The sequence below is a fragment of the Lepidochelys kempii genome, chromosome 7 (assembly GCF_965140265.1).
Source record: "Lepidochelys kempii isolate rLepKem1 chromosome 7, rLepKem1.hap2, whole genome shotgun sequence".
Taxonomy (NCBI): Eukaryota; Metazoa; Chordata; order Testudines; family Cheloniidae; genus Lepidochelys; species Lepidochelys kempii.
The window spans coordinates 124,318,561-124,338,476 of record NC_133262.1 but is presented as its reverse complement, the minus strand read 5'-3'; the positions used below and the strand labels follow the sequence as shown (position 1 = coordinate 124,338,476).

Below are 19,916 nucleotides of genomic sequence, written 5' to 3'. Positions count from 1 at the left end.
GCCATAGCTGTATGGAGCGGCCCTGTGCTGGGGCCTTCAGGGAAATCAGCCACATGGCTGGTCTCTACGCAGCTTATGCAGGCTTCTGGCTTCCGCAGAGCAGAGGGCCTGGCTGGCCAGGGACAGCAGGTCCTGCATCCAGAGCCCACAGTCCCCTCTTGTATTCAGGCTGCTACACTGCACCCTGCCTGTCATTCCCGTGTAGCCCTGCTTGTCCCCGTCTGAGGGACGATCTACGGGCAGCAAGAGGAGCTGGCGGGTCTCAGGCCCTTTCCTAGCAGATGAATGACCAGAGGGCTGCTGGCCCTTGGGTCTGGGCTCTGACCCGGGCAGCTGGAGCCCTGGTTACAACTCCCTGCTCTGCCCCTGACTCTGTGCATGCGCGGCGGGTATCATAGGCCAGGGGAGGCTGAGCCACTCCTAACCCAGGCCATGGCCCTGCCCGTGCTCCACCCCAAGGCCCTGCCCTCCCTCCCCCTCTCCCCTGAAGCTGGCGGGGCTTGGGCCAGCCAGCAGTCCAGGGGTCGGGCTGGTGGCTGGGGCGGCCAGGGGCGACTCAGGATGGCTGGCAGCCATGGGGTCGGGCCGGTGCTCAGGCAGGGTGGCTCGGGTCGGCCCGGGGGTTGGAGTGGCTCGGGCTGGCATGGGAGTCGAGGAGGCTGGCATGGTTGGGACGGGTTGGCTGGCAGTCCAGGGCTTGGGATGGCTGGGGCAGGCAGGCTGGGGCTCCTCTAGCCGCGGGCAGGTCCTCAGGGGCAAGGGCCGGGGAGCTAGCCTCCCCGAAGGGCGGGTTCACATGCCACCCCTGACTCTGTGCGTGACCTAGGGCGTGTCCCTTCAGAGCCACACCCACATTTGGGCTCCCAATGGAAGTGAGGAGCCGAAACGCCTCTGTAGATTGGGACCTTGGTCTCTCTGGGCTCAGCCCCCCGGCTGTCAAGTGGGGGTGGCAGCAGAAGCCAGTCACCCAGGGATCAGACCCAGAATCCTTCTCACTTGGACTCGGGGGCGGGGGGGCAGGGTTTGAGGCATAAGCAAGGGGTCCCCAGTTGTTCAGCCTGGATTAGCCCTAAGGGACACGCAGAGCTGGCTTATAACAACAGCTTCTATCACCTCTTGAACCTTACGCTTGTAACTCATCGTGTGTCTGTGTTCACCTGCTTTAACCTCGTAAATAACTCTCCTATTCCCTTTTCCTATTAATAACACTGTAGCTAGTTCATTGTAGGAGTGGCCACCGGGGCCCTCTTTGGTGCCAGATCTAAGGTGCAACTGACCTGGGGTAAGTGACGGGTCCTTTGGGATGGGGAGCAGCCTGAATGTCGCTGGGGTCCAGGGTGCAAGGGCCCAGCTGTCACAAAGGCAGCTCACCGGGGAGGCGAGACAGCCCGGAGAGCCCAAGGGGACTGTCTGGGACTCCCCGGTCAGGCTGTTCCAGTACCTGAGGAGTTCACACCTGGTACCCAGTGGTTAGTGAGATCTAAGCGCAGAACTCGGCCACAGTGGGGTCTGTGCCTGGCCCATGACAGCCGCCCCCGAGGCTGGTACCCATGCGCGAGTCACTGCAGGACCGTGTGACAGCACTTACGAGGATCCGATTCTTCAGGCCCTGGTTTGGCACCTTTGGTTTCAGTGGGGTCACTCCTGACTTACACCAGCCTGAGAACAAAAGGATGGAGCCCAGAAGGTCTCTGTCACTTCTCCCCTTTGCTCGTCCGCTGTTGGTCTGATGGTTCTCATCACCCTGGCCTGGCCGCTGCCCTTTCCAGGGTTTGGCAGTTCCTCTCTGCCCTGGTGCTCATGCTCACTGGGGATCTGCTCTGGCTTCAGCTCACCTCCCTCCTCAGCTCTGCACTGCCCCCAGATATTCCTCCAGGTGCCAGGAGCTGCGCTGGTTCCCCCAGAGCACGAGGAGCTTGGCTGTCCCAGGGACCTCTCTCGGCTCTGTGTTCAGCCCATCACCCTGGAGGAGTGACGCTCCCCCTGGGTCTGCCCCATGGATGACTCACAGCTTCAGTCTTTGAGGTTAGCGGGTGCCCTGGTTCCAAGTGGCTCAGGGTTCCAGCCCTGCTAGACCCCCCGGGTCACGTCCACTCCCCAGCCCTCCCGTGTCTGGTGTCGCTCTCCCGCAATCCTACCCAGCTGTGACTCCCCCACGAGCGAGTTCTCAATGGGGAGGCGCCAGGAACCCCAACTCGCTCCGAGGGCTAGTCACTGGCATGATTCCCACCTTAGTCAATTGAAAGGGACAAGGGTATAAAACCAGGCTCCGCTCCTGGTCTTACCCCTGCCATCTACTGTTGAGCTCGGCCCTTTGACTCAGTGTCACAGAGCGTGGGGGACTCCGGGCCCTGCACCCCTCTTCCTGGGATTCACCATGACTCTCAGCCAGCCAGTAAAAAGAAGGTTTATTGGACAATAGGAACACAGTCTAAAACAGAGCTTGTGGGTACAACCAGGACCCCTCAGTCCAGTCCTTCTGGGGGGGGCAGGGAACTTAGACCCCAACCCTGGGGTTCCCTGCATTCCACCACCCAGTACCAAACTGAAACTAAACCGCCCCCAGCAGGCTCTCTCCTGCCGCCTCTGTCCACATTTCCCTCCCCATCCTGGCTCAGGTTACAGGCTCTCAGGTCTCCCACTGAAACTCCCCTGCCACATTCCCAGCTCAACCCTCCTCCCTCCCTGCTGCATCACATCTCTCCCCCCTTCGAGACTGAACTGAGCGGGGTCACTCTGACCAGTGACCTGGGGCAGTTCGGGGTCCCCTCTCCGGGACAGCGCGTCCGCTATCATGTTGGCACTTCCCTCCCTACCACGTCCATGTCGTAATCCTGCAGGAGCAGGCTCCATCTCAGGAGTTTGGCGTTGGCTCCTTTCATCTGGTGCAGCCAGGTCAGGGGAGAGGGGTCGGTGTACACGGTGAAGTGTTGCCGAAGAGATAGGGCTCTAGTTTCTTGAGGGCCCACACCATGGCCAGGCACTCCTTCTCGATGGCCGCGTAGTGTTGCTCCCGGAGTAGCAACTTCTTGCTCAGGTACTGTGACGAAGTGGGACTGTTCTTAATGGTTCCTCTGAATAGTGTGGGGGTGCCTCAGTTTCCCCTAGGCAGTTCTTAAGTATCCAGGGGGTGTGATAAGGGTGTATGATCATTGCAGAGCCCTAGAGGGCAGGTGTGTGCAGGGGTCTGGACACAGAGAATGGCCAACACCCTGTTTCCTGGCAACTGATGGCCTGGCCCTTCCCCCCTGCAAGGTGAGAGCTAAAGGGTTGGAGAACAAAGGAATCAGGTGACCTCCTGGCCTTGGAAAGGGACAAAGCCCAGAGGATGAGGGGCTGGAGGGAGTTTCAGTTTGGAGCTGGCTGGGACATGGAGTGAAGGGCAGACGTGGTTGTCTGGCTCACTGCCCCCCAAAATGGACCCAGCTGAGGGGTCCCGTTCTCTGCGCCTACAAATTCTGTGTTAGACCATGTTCCTGTCGTCTAATAAACCTTCTGTTTTACTGGCTGGCTGAGAGTCACATCTGACTGCGAAGTTGAGGGGCAGGACCCTCAGGAGCCCTGCCTGAGCAGACTCGCTGTGGGAAGCGCACGGAGGGGCAGAGGATGCTGAATGCTCCGAGGTCAGACCCAGGAAGGGGGAAGCCGGGTGAGCTGTGTGTCCTGCAGACAGGCTGCTCCCAGAAAGGCGACTGCCCCAGAGTCCTGACTGGCTTCATGGGGAGCCGTTCTAGAGCATCGCCCAGGGACTCTGTGACAGGTACACGATGGGGTGTCTCTCCCACTTTTCATCCTCCTGCATTAACACCACCCCCAGTCTCGTGTCTGAGGCGTCGGTGAACACCATAAAGGGCTTGTCAAAGTCTGGGTTTGCCAGAACTGGGCCACTGACCAGAGCCTCCTTCAGCGCCCGGAAAGCCTCCTGGCACTGCTCGGTCCAGACCACCTTGTCTGGCTTCCCCTTCTCGCATAGCTCCGTGATGGGGGTGGCGATGGCGCTAAAGTGGGGCACAAATCTTCGGTAGTATCCTGCCATCCCAATAAAGGCTTGGACCTGCTTTTTGGTGTGGGGAGCGGGCCAGTCTCTGATCACCTCCACCTTGTCTGGTTCCAGCTTTAGGCGGCCGCTCCCCACCCGATGGCCCAGGTAAGATACTTCCGCCATCCCCACCTTGCACTTCTCCGCTTTTACAGTCAGCCCAGCCCCCTGGAGTCGGTCCAGCACTTGTCTAACCTGGGACACGAGGTCCTCCCAGGTCTGGCTAAAGACACAGATGTCATCAATATACGCCACGGCAAAACTCTCCATCCCCCTCAGTAGCTGGTCCACCAGGCGCTGGAAGGTGGCCGGCGCTCCCTTGAGGCCGAAAGGCAGGGTCAGGAACTCGTAGAGCCCCAGAGGGGTGATAAAGGCCGATTTCAGCTGGGCATCTGCATCCAGCAGCACTTGCCAGTAGCCCTTTGTAAGGTCCACGGTGGTGAGGTACCGAGCTCCTCCCAGCTAGTCTAGGAGCTCATCAGGCCTGGGCATGGGGTAGGCATCAGATACAGTGATGGCATTGAGCTTCCCATAGTCCACACTGAACCAGATCGACCCGTCCTTTTTGGGGACCAGCACCACCGGCGAGGCCCAAGGGCTGGCAGATGGCTAGATCACCCCCAAAGCCAGCATGTCCCGGACCTCTCTTTCCAGGTCCTGAGCAGTTTTCCCTGTGACTCGGAAGGGGGAGCATCTTATCGGTGGGTGCGACCCTGTCTGCACCCGGTGGACAGTCAGATTAGTGCATCCAGGCTGGTTGGAAAACAGCTGTCAGTATGGATGCAGCTTGCTGATCTCAGCTTGCTGGGCAGGGGTTAGCTGATCCGAGAGGGGAATTGTTTCCAGAGGGAAACCAGCTCTGGTCCCAGGGAATAGATCTACTAAAGGGTCATCTCCCTGCTCCTCCCACTGTCCACACATGGCCAACACCACATTCCCCCTGGCATAATATGGCTTCATCATATTCACATGGTACACCCGGCAGTGGTGCGCCCGGTTCGACAGCTCCACCAGATAGTTTACCTCATTGAGCTGCTTGACGACCTTGAAAGGGCCCTCCCAGGCGGCCTGTAGTTTGTTCTTTCTCACGGGGATGAGAACCATCACCTGATACCCGGTGGCGTAGGCGCGGGCCCGCGCCCTGCGGTCATACCAGACCTTCTGCTTCCTCTGGGCTCTGGCCAGATTCTCCCTGGCCAGGCCCATGAGTTCAGCCAGTCTCTCTCGGAAGATCAGGACATACTCCACCACTGACTCTCCATCGGGAGTGGCCTTCCCCTCCCACTCGTCTCTCATCAGGTCCAGGGGGCCCCTCACCCTCCTTCCATATAACAGTTCGAAAGGCGAAAATCCTGTAGACTCCTGGGGCACCTCCCTGTACGCGAACAGCAGGTGAGGTAAGTACTTGTCCCAATCCTGCGGGTGCTGGTGCATAAAGGTTTTCAGCATCATCTTTAGCGTCCCATTGAACCTCTTCACCAGCCCATTGGACTGGGGGTGATAAGCTGAGGCCCAGTCGTGCCGGACCCCACATTTCTCCCACAAGCACCGGAGCAGGGCCGACATGAAGTTGGACCCTTGGTCTGTCAAGACTTCCTTGGGGAACCCCACTCGGCTGAAAATGGTCAGGAGCGCATCGGCCACGGTGTCGGCTTCAATGGAAGCTAAGGGCACTGCCTCGGCATAGCGGGTGGCAAAATCTACCACCCCCAGAATGTATTTCTTCCCCGACCGGGTCGTCTTGCTGAGAGGCCCCACGATGTCCATGGCCACCTTCTGGAAAGGCTCCTCTATGATGGGCAAACGTCTCAAAGCCGCTTTCCCCTTGTCCCGGGCCTTCCCCACCCTCTGACGGGGGTCACAGGATCGGCAATACTGCCGGACCGTGGTAAAGACCCCGGGCCAGTAAAAGTTCTGTAGCAGCCTCTGCCAGGTGCGCCGGATTCCCTGGTGCCCTGCGAGGGGGATGTCATGGGCCAGGTACGGTAGCTTGCGGCGATACTTCTGGGGGACCACCAGCTGCCTCCTGATCCCACAGGACTCTACTTCCCTTGTGGGAGCTGTCACGGAGTGTGGGGGAGTCCAGGCCCTGCACCCCTCTTCCTGGGATCCACTGAGACTCTCAGCCAGCCAGTAAAACAGAAGGTTTATTGGACAACAGGAACAGTCCCAAACAGAGCTTGTGGGTACAACCAGGACCCCTCAGTCAAGTCCTTCTGGGGGAGCAGGGAGCTTAGACCCCAGCCCTGGGGTTCCCTGTGTTTCTCCACCCAGCCCCAAACTGAAACTAAACCCACCCAGCAGGTTCCCTGCTGCAGCCTCTGTTCACATTCCTGGGCAGAGGTGTTACCTCCCCCTCCCCCTCCTGGCTCAGGTGACAGGCTCTCAGGTCTCCCATCCCCAGGGCACATTCCCAGGTCAACACTCCCCCCTCCCTGCTGAGTCACATCGTCACAGGAGCCCATTCTCGGTACAGGAACCCCTTCTCCCACAGGAACCTCTCCTGGCAGCCTCTCCTCATGGTCCGTACCACACTGAGATCGGCCAGGTCCCTGAGCTTCCGCAAGGAGGGATCTTTCCTCAACTCGGCCTGGAACTCAGCGGCTGGGGAAGGGATGGGGCCCGGTTCCCCCTCAGTGGCCAGTTCTGAGGCCTCCGCCTCTCTGAGCCGTGCCCCTCGGCGCTCCCTCCCCACCAGGGAAGGGTCCTGCACCTCCGGTGCGGTACCCTCCCCGAGGTCAGGGAGCAGTGTCCCTCGCCGGCTCTGGCTACGGGTCACAACCAGGGCGGTCTGGGGCTTGCTTGGCCAGTCCTCTAGGTCCCCCCCCATCAAAACTTCAGTGGGCAAATGGTGGTGCACCCCCACGTCCTTGGGGCCCTCCTTGGCCCCCCATTTCAGGTGTACCCTTGCCACAGGCACCTTGAATGGGGTCCCGCCCACCCCCGTCAGGGTCAGGTAGGTGTTGGACACCACCCGATCTGGGGCCACCACCTCGGGCCGGGCCAGCGTCACCTCCGCGCCCGTATCCCAGTATCCATTGGACTTCCTCCCATCCACCTCCAGGGGAACAAGGCACTCGCTCCGGAGGGACAGCCCCGCACCCACCCTGTAAACCGAGCACCCTGAGTCCAGAGCCTCCAGCCCTCTGGCGGAGCTGGCCTGGGGTACTCTTCCCTCCTGAGCAGGTGGTAAACTGGTAGCCCCCCTTGCCTGGGTCGTCTGCCCCTCATCCAGCTGAGTCCCTACCCAGTTAACCCTGGGTAGGTTGGGTCTGCTCAGTCTGTCCCTGAGCCCGGGGCACTGGGACCGTACGTGGCCTCTCTGGCCACAGTGATAGCAGCTCAGGTCACGTTGGTCCCCTCAAGCGGGTCGGAGGGGCCCGACGCCAGGCGTTCCCCTTGGGAGGGGGTTCTCCCTATTTCCCCACTGGGAGGCCCCATGGTGACTCTCTCTCTGCATCGCGGGGGCTTGTTCTTTTGGGACTCCTCCCGGCTACCCCCTGACCGACTGTTCACAAACTCGTCGGCCAGCTGCCCTGCGTGCTGGGGGTTCTCGAGCTTTTTGTCCACCAGCCACAGCCTCAGGTCGGAAGGGCACTGTTCATACAGCTGCTCCAGTACGATTAGGTCCAGCAGGTCCTCTTTAGCTCGGGCCCCAGCTGTCCACTTGCGGGCATACCCCTGCATCCGGTTGGCCAGTTGTAGGTAGGTGACCTCAGGCGTTTTACGCTGACTCCGGAACCTTCTCCGGTACATCTCGGGGGTCAGCCCAAACTCACGGAGCAGGGCCTGCTTGAACAGTTCATAGTCCCCTGCCTCCGGCCCTGTCATCCGGCTGTACACCTCCACGGCTTTGGGGTCCAGTAAGGGGGTGAGAAACTGGAGCCTGTCTGCAGGGTCAACCCTGTGCATCTCGCAGGCATTCTCAAAGGCCGTCAGGAAGCTATCTGTGTCCTCCCCCTCCTTCCGCTGGGCCAGGAAGCACTTATCAAAGCTCCTTGCAGTCTTGGGTCCCCCCTCACTCACCGCAGCCGGGGCCCCACTGCTCCTCAGCCTGGCCAGCTCCATGTCATGCTGACACTGCTTCTCCTTCTCCTCCCACTTATGTTGCCACAACTTCTCCTCATGCTGATGCTGTTTTTCATGATCCTCCAGCTCTCTCAATTTCATCTCCCTCTCCCATTCCAGCCGCATCCGCTCCAGGGATGGGGAGCTCCACCGGGAGGATCCCCTGCTGGGTGCCGGGGTCAGGGTGCCCTCGGTATTCGCTGGGCTTCCCCCAACCCCTCCCCCAGGCCTAGGTAGGAAGGGTCTCGGGATGTCCTCAGCAGCAGTCTGACCCCTCCCAGCCCGGTTAGGCCCCAGGGCCCACGCTGCGTCTGCCAGGCGCCTTCCCTCAGGGACGGGGATCGGGTCATCCAAGCGATCCCTCTCCTCCAACTGGGCAATCAGCTGTTCCTTGGTGGACCTCCCGATGCGCAGCCCCCTCTGCCTGCACAGCTCCACCAGGTCGCTCTTCAGGCGTTTAGCGTACATCTCCCTGCTGGCCACTCGCAGGCCGGGCAGCTTCCCACGGTTTCCAGGAAAAGCCCCTAGTGTGCCAGTCCTTCTTGAAAAAAGAAAAGGAGTACTTGTGGCACCTTAGAGACTAACCAATTTATTTGAGCATCAGCTTTCGTGAGCTACAGCTCACTGCATCCGATGTGGCCACTGAATGCATCCGATGAAGTGAGCTGTAGCTCACAAAAGCTTATGCTCAAATAAATTGGTTAGTCTCTAAGGTGCCACAAGTCCTCCTTTTCTTTTTGCGAATACAGACTAACACGGCTGTTACTCTGAAACCTGTCCTTCTTGAGGTCACCACCTCTTTGCCAGGGTCAAGCTGCAGACTCCTCCGCCCCTGGGACCGCTCGCTGCAATCCCCCGGGGGACCCTGTTACTGCAAAAGTCCTTCTCTCTGGTCACACACTCCCAGGGGTTAACCGCCCCCTGGAACCGTCTCTCTCTGAATCTTCAGCACGCCTGGTCCCCGTCAATCCCCCTTCGTTTTACTGCTCCCCAGTCACTTACTGCAGGTAGCGCCGTTCATGGGGTGCAGTACATCCCACCGCTACCACCAGTTGTCATGGCGTGCGGGGGAGTCCGGGCCCTGCACCCCTCTTCCTGGGATTCACCGTGACTCTCAGCCAGGCAGTAAAACAGAAGGTTTATCGGACAATAGGAACACAGTCCAAAACAGAGTTTGTGGGTACAACCAGGACGGGGCAGAGAGCTTAGACCCCAGCCTTGGGGTTCCCTGAGTTCCACCACCCAGCCCAAAACTGTAACCAAAACCCCCAGCCGGCTCCCTCCTGCAGCCTTCGTCCAGTTTCCCGGGCAGAGGTGTTACCTTCCCCTCCCCCTCCTGGCTCAGGTGACAGGCTCTCAGGTCTCCTGTCCCCAGTGAAACCCCCCTGCCACATTCCCAGCTCAACGCTCCCCCCTCCCTGCTGCGTCACACTCAGTTCATGTGAAGACCCAGGAGCCTGGTAGGACTTGCGGGAAGGACGTGGTGCTAAAATCCCGATTCTCTTTGTGAATGCCCCCGCCCCCCCGCCGCAGCGTGGAGCTGCTGATTGCTGCACCCACCAGCCTCCGCCGCGGCAGTTCATCAGTGGCAATCAGCCCAGCCCCGGGCAAGGAGTGAGCCGAGAGCTTTGATTACGGCACCCCTGGTGCTCTCTGAAGAAAGCGATCTGCGTCGGGGGGTTTGGAAAGCGCCCGGCGCGATGTCAGATTGGCGGAGCTGGGGCTGGACGCTCCCTGGTCATTTCGAAGTGGACGCGTGACTCATTGCAAGTGAGGCCTGCTGGAAACGTAGCCTTTCCTGCTGCCCCTGGCCGTGGGAGAGGGCCATGGCCAGGGCTGCTCACTGCCAGGGGGATAGCCAAGCCGAAGCGCTCCACAGGAGGGCCCTCGCTTACCTGTCCAGCACTTGACTAAGGCACCGCAGCTGTGGGCAGCCCCAGCCCCTGTGTCGAGTGAACATGGCACAATCTCAGCTTGCCTTTTTTAAGCACATTGTGGGTCGTGGTGGACAATGAGCTGCACATGAGCTCCCAGGACGACGCTGGGGCCAGAACTGCTGCTGGGACCCTTGGATGCCCAAACAAACGGGAATCTCGAGCAGGAGCAGAGAGGTTATCTGGCCTCTGGATCTGGCAGCGAGGCGACCACTGCTGGGATCCTGTGTCCAGTTCTGGTGGTGTCCACTGTGCCAGAAGGAAGGTGATGAATTGGAGGGGTCAGAGAAGAGCCACGAGAATGATTAAAGGGTTAGAAAACCTGCCTTCGAGCGATAGACTCAAGGAGCTCAAGCTATTTAGCTGAACAAAGGGAAGGTGAAGGGGTGACCGATCACAGTCTCTAAGTACCTACCGCAGAGAAGTATTTGACAGGGGCTCTGCAGTCGAGCAGAGAAAGAGCTAACCTGGTCCGGTGGCTGTGAGTTGAAGCTCGACCCACTCAGGCAGATGGGAAATAAGAGTTACATTTTTAACAGTGGGGGCGATTAACCACTAGAACAAGGTACGCAGGGTCGTGGTGGATCCTCCTTCACTGGCAATTTTTAAATCGAAATGGGATGTTTTTCTCAACGCTCTGGAGTGAATGAATGAGGAATGAATGAATTCAGGGCTGACCTCTGCCTGTGTTAGCCAGGAGTCAGAGCAGACGATCACAGCAATCCCTTCTGGCCCAGAACCTATCAATCCAGCCCTTGCGGTTGCAAAGAAACCCATTCCAAATGGGATCCAAGAGCAGCAGACCCAGGATCTGCCTGAATTTGCAGAGAGCCTGGAGCTATGCCCGAGATGTGGGGGAGCTGCCCCATGACTCTCAGCGGGGTGCTCATTCCAAGACTCACTGCTCTGGGGGAGCCACCAGCCCTGCCCCAGCAGGGGGACTGATTCTCTTGCATCTTCCTGGTGCTGGTGACGGTCAGAAATGGCTCCTGGATCCTGGGCCAGGGGTCTGAGCCAGTCTGGCAATTCGCAGGCAGGTGCTACTGCTCCCCCTTCCACTCCTGGCACGGCACCCAAGGGGAGTTGGGAACCCCTTGCCAGCCCCCACCCCCATGGGAGGCGGAGCCGCTGCTGCTGGGAGGAGGTGGGGCCGTAGTGTGGGGCTCTGGGGGGCCTGCCTTACAGCTGCTCTCCTACTGACCAAAACTTTTCCATGATGGAAGCATCCACGGCTTTACCTGCTGTTGGGGTAGTCCCGAATCTCAGACTGAACCGCTGAGCCCAGGCCCCCGCGCTGTATCCGTCTGCCCTGGAAAGAGAGCTGGGCGTACCAGTGTGGCAAAAATAGAGAGCGCAAACTGCCCAAAGCCAGGCACAGCACAGGGATAACCCCCCACCCCAGCTCTGCCGGTACCCCTCAGTCCCGACCTGCAGCCCCGTCCTGGCTCCCTGCTCTTTCAGGGTGTCTTGAGTCCCCGCGGCAGTGCCCTCTGTAATTTCAGGCCTGAACGTCGGCCGCAGCCCCCACAGTCCCCGTCTATTCCAGGCCTGAGTCCCCATCCAGTTCTGCTGGCGCACCTCAGCTCTGGCCTACTTACCTCTTGCTTTTCCATCCCCACCCGTCTCCCCTGGCCCCAGCCCTGCCAGTGCAAAGCGATCCTGACCTTTAAGGTCCCCCTGCTACTCCACTCTGCCCATTGTCCCCCAGTAGCTCTGCTAAGGCGCCCGGGTCAGGGCCGCCCACCTGGCCCCTCGCTCGTTCCGGGCTTGTTCTGGCCCAGCTGCGCGCTGCGTTTAAGCAAACTCTCGCTGCCGAGGGCTGGTTCCGCCTCTCTCATTTCCATTTCCATCTGTTCACTCCCCGTGCGGGGCGGCAAACAGGCAGCGCAGCTCTTCCTTTAGATCCAAGGAAGCTTCAAAGGGGGGGCGGGAGGTAGATTTTCTGAGCTGACGCTTTGTGCCATTCCCGACTCCGAAGCCTGAGCTGCCTGTCTCTCTCGCGCGCTCGCTGCTGGAGTCCAGAGCACAGGAGTGGCTGTTTATAAAGGAGGGAGAAACCACAAATTACTAACCCTCCCACTCTCCGTCAAAGGGGCTGAGTGTACCAGAGAGAAATGATTCTAAAACACTTTCAGAGCAAAGGCAGGAGCCCGGGCCGAGCAGCGCCACCAAGAATCCGCTGCAGGCCGTGTGCGGGAAGTCGTGTCAATCGGATCAGCTGTGAGGGCTGCTCCTTGCGGTGGCTCCAATCCACGTTCCCCAGAGGAAGGCAGGTGCGAGAGCTGGGGTGAGGCATGGTGTCTTATTGTATAATGGGGGGCTCGGCCGCTGTCCTCCCCTGAGCTCGATGCTGGCTGGGCTTCGCACGCGGCAGCAACCCGCACCCGCCTTAGATGCTGGCTATTGGCGTGCGGCGAGGATTGGACGCCCGCCACGTGGCTTTCACTGACGTGGTGGTGAGATCCCCAGCGCTCTGTCTGCAGTAGGGCGCTCGCTGCTGGGGAGGCCTTGCTGCAGCTCCCCAGGGGAGAGGAAGCCAAAGAGAGGATTGGCGACCGAAAGGGGAGTGGCAAGCTGGAGGGGGAGGCCGTGTTCTGAAAGGGAGATGGGGGTGAGTGTGGATCCCTCAGGCCTAAACCCTGGATGCCTCATGCCAGCGCTGCTCCCCCCTATCGTCAATCAGCCGCCGTCAGGCTGAATTAACGAGGCCATTTCTCAGGCTGGCCTGAGCATCTCTCTGCCGCTGGCCTGTCCACGTGGGCTCCCCAGGTGAGGTCAGAGCTCAGGGAGGGGTTTGGGGGAATGTGTTTGCCAAGCAGTTCTGAAGCATTGCTCTGGTGATTCAGTAAATGGCTCTTATTTTTAGATCCAATCAGTTGCTAAGCAGTTCCCCAAAGCTGGGTTCGCTGCTTCGCTTGGGCAGCTGAGACGCGGCCGCAGAGCCCTGCACCCTGGCAGTCCTTGGGAATTCGATTTACTTCCTTTGTCATCAGGGTTTCCAACTTTCCCTTTTGCTCCAGATCAGGGCTACCAGGGCGGAAGCCACTGACCGGGCTGAGTGACCGCCCCGGCCAGTCCTCTCCCTGCCCAGCACTGGGCTAGCCCCAGGCTATGCAAGCCGCCCCTGCTGTCTCCCCTCTGCATCATGCAAAGTGTGCCCTGCGAGAGGGAGGGAAGGAGCTGGGAGTAGCTGAAGCTGGGGAAGAGCCATCGCTCGGCAAGCAGAGGTCTGGGAGTGCTGGGGCGAGCCGCTAGCCCGTGTCACACGGAGGCTCAAGCCGTGTTCTTACAGAGCTACTGTCTAGTCCCCTTCCACACGCTATACATCCAAGGGGCAGGGGCTGCTAATAAATCCACACACCAAACATAAATGCAAATGAGCAAATTGTGTCACTGCGTCTGATCTTCCTCAGCCGGCGCCTTCCACGGGGCGTTGCGCAATCTCTTCCCTGCCACTGGAAATAAGCAAGAACACGAATAAAAGTGACGTATTGGTCGGTGCGGCCCTGCCAGCGCCGAGTGCAGAGACACTAGTGAATGAAGTGGGGGAGGGGGGGCGGGGGGAGGGGAGACGAGGCAGCAGCGGCCTTGCACAAACTGAGGGCTGGAGAAACCTCTGCAGGGCCAGTAATGAATCTTCCTCTAGCACCATTCATCCGCAAGTGTCTTACGAGCCATGTACCCGGGGATCACTTTACCAGCGGTCCCTGGAATGCAGCCACCTCTGGGGTAGAACGCCTCCACGGTTTAACAATGTACAGCAACGCTGCATGCTGGATTTCTGTCTCCTATGAAAGCTGCTTGGGACCAGGAGATTCAAAGGGCAGTGCTCTCTCTAATGAATCACAAGCACGGCTCTTTGCAGCACCCTGGTTTCCCCTGGGACTCTTCCCCCCGCCACCCCCCGGCCCCCGATTGGCCTAGCCCAACCAGGCTTCGCTTCTGGGAGCTAACACGTGTCAGCCCCAGATGGTGCAGCTGCACTGTGGGAAGAGTGAGCCGGCTCTCGGGTGCCATTTGGCATGACCAGCTTGCTGCTTGGCACTGCCAAACGCCCTGCATCCTGCCCCAATTCCACAAATCCCAGCATGGCGTCTCTAGTGGCTGCACAGAGGGGGGCAGGTTATTTGAGACGTGAGCCCCCTCAGCGACCCCTGCATCTGCCCTGGCACTTTAAGGCCTGCCACCTCCGAGGCCTCGTGTAATGCCCACTCTCCTGGGGGCACCCGTCTGCACAGAGCCCTAACTGGCCAGGATACCGGAGACCCGGCCTCGGTGCTCTAGCAGGGTGGGGCTTCCCGTTTGCCACTAGCCCCGAGCGCAGGAGCCTAGCACCAGGAACCCGGCCTCATGCCCCCTGCATGGCACTGGGGCAATAGGCTGCCACACTGGCCCTGAATCCAGCCACACCCATCCATCCAGCCCATCACTCCAGTCACTCCCTCATGCCAGCTGGCCACACTAGGGTTGGCGTGAGAAAGGAGGGTGACAATGGACCAGGTCTCTCTTGGCATCCACCATTGCAAGTGGCTTCTCTGCCCTGCGCTCTGGGGCGCTGGGCAACACCTTGCCTCCTTGGGCCAGGGGTGCAAAGCAGCTCGCTGTCCGAGCGGTGACCTCAGCGTGCCCACGGCTTCAGTTCTGGGGCTTCACAGCTGTGCGGGTTCCCGGCTTCTTCCACCTGCCAGCAGCTGGCTCCACCCAGAATCCTGCCTAGCTTCTCCTGGCATGCTCATCACTGTGGAGTGTGCGTCCCTGCCCCGGGGCATGGAGCAATGGGACTGAAATCCGCCAGGCACGGTGCCTTTGCTCACCCTGGCGCCGGGGTTTGGAGCATGTGGCCATAGCACAAGCAAATGCCTATGGATTTGCTCGCATGGGTTGGCTTGTGCGTGTGCATACACGTTTGCACGTGCGTGCAGGGCTGGATTTAGGGGCAGGCAACCAGGAGACCATCTAGGGTGCCCGGCTTGGGGTGCGCTGGGCTTGGGGTGCTGTTTTTCTTGTACAGATCCTAGCGTGCAAATTTATCATCGTACGTGACAGATGCAGATCGTGCACGAGTGTCACGAAAGGGGCTACAAATGCAATAAAAACCCAAGGTGTTTATAGGAATGAAGGGGAAAGTCGAAGACCCTCCTTGCTTGGGGGGCCATTTGGCCAGAGCCAGCCTTGCGTGGGCGGGTGTGCATACCTGTTTGGGCATTCGGTGCACACACGTTTGCATGCCCGGGCCCGGAGGGGTCAGCTCTGGCATTGCACAGGTGCGGGGGGGCTCTGGCCAGACCCACATGTCCTAGCTCCTAACCGAACCGTGTTTGGCGGGGGCGCTTTGCACCCACGTGTGAGGGCAAATCCCCCGCCCACAGCCGTGCCTCAGTTTCCCCTCTGCAGCAGCCCGGGGGCGGCTGGCGGGGCCGGGCTGAGCGCGGAGGCTGCGTGCGGAGCCGAGGGGGAGGAGAAGCGGCGGCGGCGGCGGCAAGAAGCGGCTGGGCTGCACCCGGCTCCCCACCTGCTGCCGGCTCCCCGCAGCCGGGCTCCGAGAGGCGAGTCCCCCCGCGCCGCGCACCGAGCCGGGGCCCCTGGGCGGGGGGCTCGGGGGCGGCCCCTGGACAGGAGGCGGGCGAGCCACCGCATCAGCCCCCGAGCCCCCGGCTGCCGGGTCCCCCGCAGCCTCTGGGAGCAGCCCCGGCCCGTGCCCCCCCCCTCACGGAGCACCCCCGGAGCTTCTGCCCCTATCCAGCCCCCTCTCCTCCGACCAGCCCCTGCCCCCTTCCACCCCCCAGCAGCCCCTTCTCCCTTGCGAGCAGCCCCAGCCCCCAACCCCTGCCCCCTACCGCCCCCCCAGCAGTCCCTGCCCCCTTCCATCCCGCAGCCCCCTCGGCCCCCCCCTTTCACCCCTTCCCTCCCCCCACCTCCTCGCCCAGCCGGAGCGGAGGAGACCCGGAGCAGCGGGCGCAGCGGGCGGGGGTGCGCCCGGCCCCCCTCCGCTCCGCAGCCAGAGCGGGGCCGCCGGGCTCTGTCCCAGCCCCGCGCCGGACTCGGGAGGATGCGGAGCCAAGGCGGGCGGGAGAGTCTGTCCGAGTCCAGGGACCTGGACGGCTCCTACGACCAGCTGACGGGTGAGTCCTGCCCGGCCGGGGGGGAGAGGTGCAGCATCCGCTTAGCAGCAAGGTGCAGGGCGCAGCCGGGTCTCCAGCCCCCCAGACTGCCCCAGGCCAGGGCAGGTGCTTCCCAGCAGGACCCTTCCCTCCCCCATCCCCGGGCTGGCCCCTGTAATCCCCGCTCCCCCCGCCACTTGCCCTCCCTGCTACTCCAGGAGAAGGGGGGGTGCCCTGCCCAGCCCAGCCCAGCCCCGGGGTCTCTGGTCACGGTGCGGAAGGACTGGCGGTGGGGATGGGAGAACGCTTCTGCTTCCACATGATGCGTCCTGAAGTTGCAGCCTGGCAAATAGGCTAGTGACAGCTGCCGGTGTGTCGTGTGTGTGCTGCCCTGGGAGCCTGTGTGTGTGAGTGTGAGAGTGTGTGGAGGGGCGATTCCCGGGTGGCTGGGTCTGTGTGAGTGGGAGAAGTTGTTTGCCGGGGTGGGGAAGGGTCCGTGGCCTGGCGGTGCCTGGAGACATTCCGGCTGGTCTGGGGCTTGCCTGCTCCTTTGATGCGGGCCAAAAGAGTTCTTCCCCAAATCCCTGTGCGGCGGAGCCAGGGCACTGAGCGAGCTGGACCCTGTCGTCCTCCCAGAGACATGGGAGCTGCCCGAGGGAGAAAGGACCCTGTCCTGCTGCTGCCAGGTGGGGCCGGGGTTGGCAGGAAGGTCGGGTGGCTAAGGCACATTGGGCAGAGCTGCGGCTGGCATCGCTCCTTGAGCCATCTTTGATTCCTCCGCACGCCCTCCCTGTGTCTGCGGAGAGCCCCCTGGACGTCCCCTGGGGGAGCAACTGTCCCCTGGACCTGACTCCGTCCCTGGTGGGATTCCGGTGTCGTTCCACCAGGGAGGGATTTTCCCCTTGCTCTGTATTCTTCCTGCCCCTGTGCCAGGCCCCCAGGTCCCTCCAGCTTTGCTGGTTGCATCCAGGGCAGCGCGGGAATTCCCGTCCTCTGGCAGGAGTCCAGCTGTCCCCCTCTGCCGGGCGCGGGGGTTGTGCAGGGTGTGCCATCGGAACCGCACAGCGCGGTTTCCCCAAGTAGCTGGCTCTCTCCTCTGCCAGGTGCTCTCTGCCTTCCTCCAGACACAGGGGTGTTGTTTTCAGGTGCCCGGCAGCGCAGCCCCCTTGGCTGGGTCCACTCCATTCCTCTTCAGGGCTCAGACTGGCAGCGTGTGCCATCTGCTTGGCACAGGGCCAGATGCTGACACAAGGTGCAGGGCACGGGAGTCGGGCTGCAGGTGCAAGCTGCAGAGCAGTTCGTCGCCTACCTGCGTGAGGTCCCCCTCCGGGCACAGGGGAGCTGCCAGTCCAATAACACTGGGGGCTCGGATTTAAACACAGCCGCCCACCAGGAAATCCGTAGTGCGGACTAAAGCACCGTGTGTGATTAACTCCATTGTGCCGGGGCCTCATGGCACGTTTGCTCCTTAGGAAGGATGGTCCTGTGGTGAAGATGCTGGATTGGGCGGCAGGCGCTCTGGGTTCACATGCCCCCTGTGTGATGCACCATTTCTCGGGGCCTTGATTTTCCCCTCTGTGAAATGGGATTAATGCTCCTGACCTACTTCCTGGGGATGGCTGTGGAGATGAATCCATTTATACCAAGTGATGGTCAGATCCTGGGGCAAGGGGGTTGTCCACATACATAGACAGCTAGATCCCCTTTATGCTCCTTTCCCTGCCATGCAGTGGGGTGAATTTCAGGCCTTGACTGTGAGTTTCCAGAGGCCTGTGGGAGTTGAGCCGACACCCCCCCGGTTCGCTGAGCAGTGTTATGTGTGCGGGCAGAGCGGCTTTGCCTGCAGAGATGTGCTGAAAGGAAGATATTTTTGAGCCGTGTAGGAACTCAAAACCCACACAACTTTCAGCTTCTCTGGGAACTTCACAATGTCCGTATGGATTTAAATCAAACCTCAGTTAAAAATAAACTCAGATCTCTCGTGTGCTGAGACCTTTCACTGGGAAGTGGCTGTCAGCAAGTCACCGTACCAGAGCCCTGACTGGAATAACACTCTGTAGTTCAGACAGCGTCTTCCAGCCAGACTTTAGTGTTCCCAGAAGCCTCACAACCCTCCTGGGAAGCCGGGCAGTATCATCATTCCAGTGTTGTGAGGGGGAAACCAAGGCACAGAGCGGGGAAGTGACTGATTGTCCCCAGATAGTGTTTCATGGCTGCTAATGAGAATGCAGGTCCAGCTTTAACGTAGAGTTGGCTGCTTCCTGCTGAGCCCTGCGACAGGCCTGCCTTTTCATAGCTAGCTCCCCCTCCATCAGCCTTTAAAACTGGGTAAAAAGACTGAAGCTTCATTTTGTGGTGAACTTTGCTCCTTAAAACGTCAGCAAAGAGAAGCTGCTTTATACTGGGACAGTGTAAACATGGCGCAGACAAAGATGGTCAGTTCAGCCTTGTCATGCGTCTGCTTTCTACTGTTGCCTCAGGGCAGCTTAGAAATGTCGCTTCTTTGCAACCTTGCTCACTCATCCGGTAACCAGTTTCTGCTCTAGGCAACTGGTTAGTTTGCTCGGTGGAGTGGTGCTGTCCCAGGTCCGGCCATCGTAATTTCCTCCCTTGTACTGCCCCTGGGATTCTGCAGGGCTTGCTGCTCTGTGTTTATTCCCTAGGCCAACAGCAGCGTTCAGTCCGAGTCACATGGTTTAGATGGACAGGAGGGTCACCAGGAGAGAGCACGGTGTGTACGTCTCTGCTGGAACATGCTGCATCCACTCGGCCTCCCCAACTCATAGCTGCCTCTGCAGATCTCAAGTTGCTAAAAATGTCAAGGTGCAGAACATGGAGGATGTCGCTAGGTCCCAAGAAGACGGGGGTTTGACGTGGCCTCGTGTAATCAACAGCTGTAGTGGCGGGGGTGGGGACCCAGTTAAAACACAGATCAGTGTAGCCTGAACCTGACCGCATCCCTGCACTGGGGGCTAAAGCCTGGTACTGTCCAGGTTCTAACCCAGCTGTGGGGACAGGGTAAGGTCCCACGTACAGTGACCTGGCTGGGTTATTGTGTAGGTGGGGCCTCGAGGGTCACCCTGACCCCCATCTCTTCTCTGCCCTCTGTACGGCTCTTCGTCCTGCACCTAGGCCTCTTCCGCTTTGTCCCCCTCGAGAGGAGATTGGGGGCGGGGGGGAGAGAGGGCGCCTCCCCACTGGCAACAACCGAGACTGTTTCCTTGGAAAGGCTTCAGGCCCTCTGTGCGGCACCAGCCGAAGGGGCACGTGGACAGCCCCTCCTCTGCCTGCTGCCTCCGGAGCGATCCCCAGCACAGGGCACTGCGAGTCCCCCCCCCCCGACCCCCCCGCAGGGAGCAAAGGATGTGGCATGCGCAGGGTAGAGGAGCGGGCTGCCCGCCCCAGCCCTGGCTGCATGGGGAAGTCGGCTAACCTGCCCTCTGTGAGATCACTGGCGGGGGAGGTTTTTCCGTCCCTCCCGCTCTCTGGAGCCGTGCTGAGCGGAGAGCGGAATCCCATTGTGCCTGCAGCCCGGGTCATTGATTTTGAATGTAAAGAGCTTATGGAAATTGCTCTGTATAGACAGCACAGAGCCCCGCCTGGATGCTAACCCTGCTCTCTCCTTTGCAGCGAGCCTCTGCCAGGCTTAACCCTCCCCCCCCCGGCTGCCCTGCTCAAGCCAGCCCTGGGCCCACGTGTGCAAGGCGTATTCCCGTGTGTGTGGTGTGTGCTGGGGACATGAGCACATGCTCTGTGCGGGTTGGGCGTGAATGT

The 19,916-nt window shown here is 60.5% G+C and overlaps 1 protein-coding gene across 1 annotated transcript in view; it reads left to right on the top strand.

The window, feature by feature from the left end:
* Window positions 1–16,090: 16,090 nt before the first annotated feature.
* KCNIP2 (potassium voltage-gated channel interacting protein 2) overlaps window positions 16,091–19,916 on the top strand; it is a 134,573-nt gene continuing 130,747 nt past the window's right edge. The window contains exon 1 of the mRNA XM_073354581.1: window positions 16,091–16,163. Coding sequence (XP_073210682.1) covers window positions 16,091–16,163 — 73 coding nt within the window. The remainder of the gene's footprint in view (window positions 16,164–19,916) is intronic.